The sequence below is a fragment of the Carex rostrata genome, chromosome 10 (genome assembly GCF_964058835.1).
Source record: "Carex rostrata chromosome 10, lpCarRost1.2, whole genome shotgun sequence".
In the NCBI taxonomy this organism is placed as follows: Eukaryota; Viridiplantae; Streptophyta; class Magnoliopsida; order Poales; family Cyperaceae; genus Carex; species Carex rostrata.
In genome coordinates, this window is record NC_135927.1 from 8,482,064 (window position 1) to 8,489,385 (window position 7,322).

At 36.3% G+C, this 7,322-nt stretch overlaps 1 protein-coding gene and 1 long non-coding RNA gene across 2 annotated transcripts; both read left to right on the plus strand.

The window, feature by feature from the left end:
• Nucleotides 1–1,273: 1,273 nt before the first annotated feature.
• On the plus strand, nt 1,274–1,675 carry LOC144560326 (uncharacterized). The gene is made up of 2 exons (XR_013513363.1): nt 1,274–1,440; nt 1,524–1,675. It is a non-coding gene; the product is annotated as an uncharacterized LOC144560326 (long non-coding RNA).
• Nucleotides 1,676–5,538: 3,863 nt separating this feature from the next.
• Nucleotides 5,539–6,618, plus strand: LOC144560250 (putative F-box/kelch-repeat protein At5g24040). Its single transcript, XM_078309413.1, has one exon. The coding sequence runs from the start codon at nt 5,539–5,541 to the stop codon at nt 6,616–6,618; it is 1,080 nt and encodes a 359-aa protein (XP_078165539.1).
• Nucleotides 6,619–7,322: the final 704 nt, after the last annotated feature.

A 7,322-nucleotide genomic window follows, 5' to 3' on the forward strand; every position in this document is an offset into this window, starting at 1 on the left:
AATTTTTAAATTTAGGTTTTCTTATACTCATACCAAATGGCTGTTATGGTATCTATTTACACTGGTGGTGAGATTTTAACAGGCCCTAATGGGGTTTATTACAGTATCGGGCCTGTTTCTGTGATACCTGTAATCTCGGGTACTGATTTGTTGGTTCTGAAATCGATTATTTCTCAGAACCTCGGATTGAATCAGGATCGATATGACCTTGATATTCAGGCCAAAATTAGCATGCCCACTGGTTCAGGCCAAACTTGGTTCCAACTTTTTCCTGTTCAGAATGATGGAGTCTGGCAGGTACTGTACAACCAGACAATTAGTTTTTCTGGGGGTGGATACAAGATAATTGAACTCTTTGTGGAGATTAACCGAGTCCAGCGTCCTAACCCCCTTGCAAGGTTAATCCGGGGTGCTATTCGGGCTAATGCCTCAACCTCCTCAAGTCCAGTGTCCCAACCCCCTTTCCAGATTGACATGCCTGAAAGTAGTAATGCCCCAGTTCAGGAGGGCCGACGGTCTACTAGTCGGCCCTCCCGTCGGTCCCGAATCCCTTTGCCGATTGACATGCCTGAGAGTAGTCAAGCCCCAGTTCAGAGGGACCGACCGTCTAATAGTCAGCACTCCCATCGATCCCGAGCCCAGCCTTGTGATCCGGAGGAAATTGAGGAGACGGTGGATCCGGAAATACAAGAGGCAGAGGAAAATTGGGGGGATGTTGATCCTGATTGCATGAGCGATCACAGTGACACAGCAGATACGAGGCTTGTGCTCGGGCAGACAAAAAAATTCAAGGTTGATAAAGGGTTTCGGATAATGGGTCGGGGGGTTGAGCACCCGATTGCAGCTTTCAATGACCTGTCAGGTTTTCAGGAAGCAAATGTGGGGTTATTTGGTAGACATGCAGAGTTTGAAAATGAATTGTCAGAAGGACAAACCTATGATTCAAAGGAGGAAATGAAAGCTGCAATTTACAAGTTTCACATTCTTTGTAATAAAGAGATTAAGAATACGCACAGTGACAAACAACGGATTAGGTTCAAGTGCAAGGACCCCAGATGTGGTTGGTACATTAATGCAAGGGTCACTGGTTTTGGTACACAATGGAAAGTATCCAAGTGCCCAACAGAATACCGTGTTCTCATGTTCTGGCAGTGTGTCGTCTCCGAGGCATTGACCCTGGAAGGTTTGTACATTACTACTACCACATACAAACACTTATCAACACATGGCTGGGTGAATGGCATGTGTATGACAATCAGTCTGATTGGCCGGAAAGTGAAGGCCCGATCCTTGTTCCAAATGACAAAAATATTACCTTGGGTCGAAGGAGAGTTAATAGGATTCCGATGTGGCTTGATTTACTTCATAATAGAAGGAGAGGACATCAGACTCGCCGGGATACACAAGAACAACAAAACAGAGCTGCTCGAGATGCACGAGGTAGTTAACTCATACATTTTTGTTATTCAATTTTCAAGTTGAGAAATAGGAGTAACAATACATTTTTGTTATTAAATTTTCAGGTTGAGAAAGAGGCAAGCAATGTATTTTTATCCGACGGTCAAGTTTAGATTTGTATTAACATGCAGACACCTATTTAGGCAAGCATTACTCGTTTATTGTATTAACATGCAGACACCTATTTAGGCGCACTATTATTGTTTGTTTTGATTTATTTGTGATTTATTTGTTGTTTTATTGTTTGTTTTACAAATCGTTACGTTCGGATTTACTATGACGAAAAATAATGAAAGATAAAAGCAAAATAGTACAATAAATAACAACATAAAAGAAAGATAAGCATCATGATATAACAAATCATAGTATATGACAACACTAGAGTAAAAAAAATACAAAAGCAAACGGTGCGCCGGCTGGAATGATACTATGAACGGTGCGTTTTTTATGTATTCAGGGTGCCCTCTACCCCTGGTGGCCGCTTCCCTCAGAAGCGGCCATGCAAAATTTGGAAAATCCAGCCGAAAATGGTGTTTTGGTTTAACATTTTTTATAAAATGGTATATTTAAAAATATCGGCAGAAGAAGTCCACAATCAATGGTCATAATTGAATTAGCATAGAAGACGTTTTTTTTTTAGTTAATTTCTGGGGTTTTGTTATTTAATTTCAAAAAGACTTGCCATATGATCCGCATGTGTAGGGGGGTAACAAGTTTTATGTCAAAACCTAATTGTAAGACTTTGTTATCAATACACAAATAGGGACATGATCCCTATTTTTGATCAAAAATAATTATCTCTAAAAAAAAGAAATAAAGTGACCAACTTGTTTAAAATATTGGCATACACCAAATAATACGTGAAATTCTAACAAAAGTATTATGAGTAGAACTAGGGTGTTCTTAAGCTCACCAAAGCATTTGGTAAGCTTAACTCCAACATCCATCAAATCGGTTTCAAATGAGGAATCCGAACCGTTGAAATTCGCCTACCTTATGAGTGATGCGTCTACATGTGAAAATTTTAAACATTCGAATTAATTTAGTATAAAGTCAAGCAGTAAAAAAACGTTCAAAAAATGAATGCACTAAAATTAATTTATTAACCTTCTAATTTTGACCAATTGACTTTATACTAAATTAATTCGAATATTTAAAATTTTCACATGTAGACGCATCACTCGTAAGGTAGGCGGATTCTAAGAGTTCGGATTCATCATTTGATACCGATTTGATGGATTTTGGAGTTAAGCTCACCAAACACTTTGGTGAGCTTAAGAACACCGTAGTTCTACTGATCAAGTATTATATATTGAAGTATAAATTTAACCTGGCAACTCATTCCTTTGCCTTAAATGATTAAATAAAAAATATCTTGGTTGTTTTTTTTTTCTTCTGTTGCTTTATTTAGATCCAATTTATTTGTTTCTTATAAATTGATGATCCGTGAGAAAAATTATACCGTTTACATTTTTATAGCACGAATTTTGAAACAATTAGCTTTGTATTAATATGTTCCGTGCCCCAAATACGCAATGTAAAAATAAAAGTCCTATTTTGGGATAAATATGTGAAATATAGAATAAATATGTTCCGTGCCTAATTTCGTGGTAAAGCAAAAAATAGAAGTTAATTATAACATATAACTGCTGCTAGTATTATATATTGGAGGATAACTTTTCCTCAATAAAAATCAAGGTTTATTTTGCCCCTAAAATTTAGAGCAGCAACGCCTGATCTTTGCTGGGAAGCAGCAGCTTGAGGATTACTCCAGAGTCAACGTTGCACCTAGTGCTTTTTAATTCATTACTTTGCGGCGAGGTGGTGGTTGTGGCAGTGCTTTTCATCCTGGTTGAAGTAAGAGAGGATTACTGGTCTTATTACCATAAATTTAATTTCATATTCACAAATTTTATACTCATCTGGAAAAAAGAATAAGTACATCTTGTAAAATGAGAGAATGCAATTATTTTCCACATTGTTTTGCTAATGGTGCTTGTGAATCCATGTATAAGGCTGAGATGGTAAGAAATTCATTCCTTGGATTATGTTCTGATTTATTAATCATAAACAGACTGTTGCATCTTTATCCGTCCCTTATATAATTGAAGGTGGGTTGTTTCGTATCTATATATGTAATTTGATCGATTGAGGGTTAATTAATTTAGGCTAAATTAATTGAGCCTAATGTGCTGGTCTGGTTGCATAAACATTTTTAATCACATTCTTAACATTGTTATTCGTTGTTGCAGCGCTGCCTAGTCAAGACCACTGCTGCACTTCCACTACCTCCACATCCTCTCTCAGCCCCAAGGTCAGAATTTATTTTTGTTAATATTTATTAAAATTACGAACAAATTTTTTAGGGTTTATGGTGTACCTTTGTATTTAAATTTTTTTACTTATGGAAAGTGTTTTTATTTAGACCCCGATAACAATATTTTTGTGGTTTTTGGTTACATCTTGTTACTTTGTGGCTGGTGCGGAACGAAATTTAATTTTGGTACTATTTACGAAAAAGCTCTTTTGTTTTAACCTTTGCTTAATTGCTGTTGTGAAACTAATTTATAATTTTGTGATGTGTTAAACCTATTTGTGGTCTTATTAGTGTTACATCATGTTCTGAATTTTGCGCTGTGATGAACTGTGCCTAGCTTGAATAATGCATGAACTTTATGTTTTAAATGTGTTAAATGTTGTTCTTTAGTGTTTTAAATGCGTTTAGTGTTGTTCCTTAGTTCCTATTAACCTACTTATCTTTTTGGATTTTTAATTTGGTTGAATAGGGGTAGAATTAGGTTATAATTGTGTTATTGGTCTGTTTCTAACTTTGTTGTCCTTCTTTAGTTGTTGAGAACCATTATCTTTTCTGATTTTGCTTTGTTGGATGCCATTTTTTATTAAATTTTTGCATGTATTGAACTATTTTGTTTATGTTGAACTTCAATAATTGTTCTTTGGTGGAATTTAGGTTGAGATATTCTATATATGCCGGAAAGATATCCAGGGATGGCCACATCCCATAGCAGCGGCCATGGCCGCATCCTGTAGAAGCGGTCCGTTTTTCTGCCCGCTTTGCCTAGATGCGGCCACCGAAAAGGTGGCCGCTTCTACAGGATGCGGGCATGGCATTTTTAAAAATTTCAGAAAAAAATGGTGTTTTGGTTTATTATTTTTGAGAAAATGGTATATTTAAAAATTTCGGATTTTTATTCTTCTTGAGTTATGGCCTTTGCTTCTTTGAACCAAATTATTATTATTCTTTTGTGCTAGCTGTACTTAATTGTGGTCTTATTTTTGTCAAGTGATGTTCCGAATTTGTGTTGTGCTGAGTTTGAATCCATGTTGTTTGAATAATGCATGAACTTCGTCTCATTGCTAATGTTATTTTGCATGAATTGTGCAGAGTGTTTAGTTGGTTAGGCACAATACACTGTTTGGGCTTTTTAATTGGGATGATAATGGAAGAACCAGTCAATGTTATAAATTTGTGAACTGTTGTTCTTAGTATTATAAATGTGTTTAAGTGTTGTTCTTTAGTTGATAAGAACCTTCTTTTCCGTTTAGGTTTTCAATTTGGTTGAATAGGGATAGAATTCGGTAATAATTGTGGTATTAGTCTCTTTCTCAAATGTGGTATTCTTCTTCCTTCTTTAGTTACCCAGAACCATTATCTTTTCTGATTTTTTGTTGGATGCCTTTTTTGTTGAATTTTCACATGTATGAACTATTTTGTTTGTATTGAACTTTAATAATTGTATTTTTGGTTTAATTTAGGTTAAGGTCAGTATTGCAATTATGCCTTATATAGCACCGGTTCAAGCTTTTCAGTATGATATGTAATGTTTAGGTTTATAAATTGGGGATTCACTGCATTTTGTGAGTGATTAGCATATATAATCGATTAAGTTTAAATGACTAGAAAATGTCCTATCTTATATTTAGAAAAAGAAGGCATATTAAAACAATTGTGTTTTCTTTTTAATGGAATTATCATGCTTAATTAATTAAGTACCGAATAAGAAACTTAGGCCTTCTTAACTTCAGTATTAACTACACTTGTTTTCCTCCAAAAATCAGATGCCCAAGCGAAAGACTAAAAGCTCTACCATGAAAGAACGAAGCAGTGCCGATGGCCTCCTAAGCCATGAGAGAAACTGGTCTGAACTTCCAGAAGACATTCTCCATCTCTTCTCCAAAAAGCTATCTGATATCTCTAATTTCATACGCTTTCGTGCTGTATGCAAGAGCTGGCAGTTATCAGCCCCAGTCAATGATCCTCCTCCACAACTCCCCTGGCTTGTAGAGATTCGTAAATACTCGGAAGAAACCACCACTATACGCTTCTACTGCCTCTTATCTGGTAAAGTTCATACTATCACCTGTCCAACATCCCATCGTTTCAAGATAAGCAGCCCCGCATGGCACTACCTACTTGCCTCTTGCATGAGAAATGGCAATGCGCATCTCCTTAATCCTCTTACTCATGATCAGATCCATGTCCCTTCTGTTAATATGCTAGGTGGTGGATGCCCAGAATATATTGGTCCAGATACAATTGAAGGCAGCAATATTGTTGTTATATCAGGATATGCGGACTGGTCTCTACCTCCACCCAATATAATGGCTTTCTGGCGACCTAAAGCTAACGATTGGGTTTATATTGAAGGGGTCGGCAACAGTCCTAATGCATTTTATAGGGGACAATACTTCAGCAACGATAGAGAAACTGGCACTACAAATGTTATTGATATTTCCACCAAAAATTTGGCTTATCAAGTGGCACCACCAAAGGGCACAAATCCTCATCTAAAAGGTTACACAATTATGGTCGACTCAGGAGGAAAAATGCTAAGATTATTCCAGTATTATAAGGGTGAGCAGTTCCACTTTGATATATATTGTCTTTATTTTGGTGATAAAAAACAGACACCTTGTTGGGTAAAGATCACCGATATCGGTGACCAAATTTTGTTTTTGCAATATTACAGTGGGTTATCTGTATGTGCAAGTAACTTTCCTGGATTCAAAGGGAATTGCATTTACTTCCTGAAAAACAAGGAATATCTTTGTAGATACGACATAGGAGATGGTACAATTAAGGTGCTGCCTTGCCCTCTTCGATTTTTGCATACTTGGTTTGTGCCAAATCTGGTATAGCTCTCCGATATCAATCATTGCACTAAGAGCCAAGTAAAGCTATGTGTCGACATCTCCACCAAGCTGTTCATGCAATGTTTTGGACTTTTGGCACCAAACCAGATGAATACCAAAATAATTATAAACTCAAACATCATAAATTTTATAATCCAAAAATTTTATTTTTGTCACTTTTGACCTTTTAAAGTCTAGTGCTATGAAATTGTGGCTTATAAACCTTCGAGTACTTGGAAAAATATTGTGGCTTAGTTGAACATTGCTTACTAATAGAGTTAGTTAGGATATGACGTTAGTTAGTGGCATGGATGTAAATAGAGATGATAAGATAACAACAGATTAGTTAATTAGTTAGTTAGTGGTCAAACATGTAATTAGCTAGAGATTAAGAAACTGACCTGTGCTCTATATAGAGAGATGTAATACAACAGTTGTGAGATTACACAATAAAAGATGAAATAAAGATTCTCATTGAAATCCTATCTTTCTCTCTCTACTTATCACTCTCTTTATGGTATCAAAGCTAGATGGAGATTGATCCTCTAGCTGGTTTTGTTCCTTCCAATGGTTCTTCTGCCAATATGGCACACGCTTCTATTCCCGCACAGTTTTGGGATGACATATTTTTGAGTGTGATTTACTTGATCAACCGCCAACCCTCGACAAATTCTTCTTCCTCCCCTATTTCTAAAATCTTTAATAAACAA

What these genes read in the sequence shown, in the direction of transcription:
- LOC144560250 (XM_078309413.1), top strand. Translation starts at nt 5,539, where the DNA reads ATGCCCAAGCGAAAGACTAAAAGCTCTACCATGAAAGAACGAAGCAGT.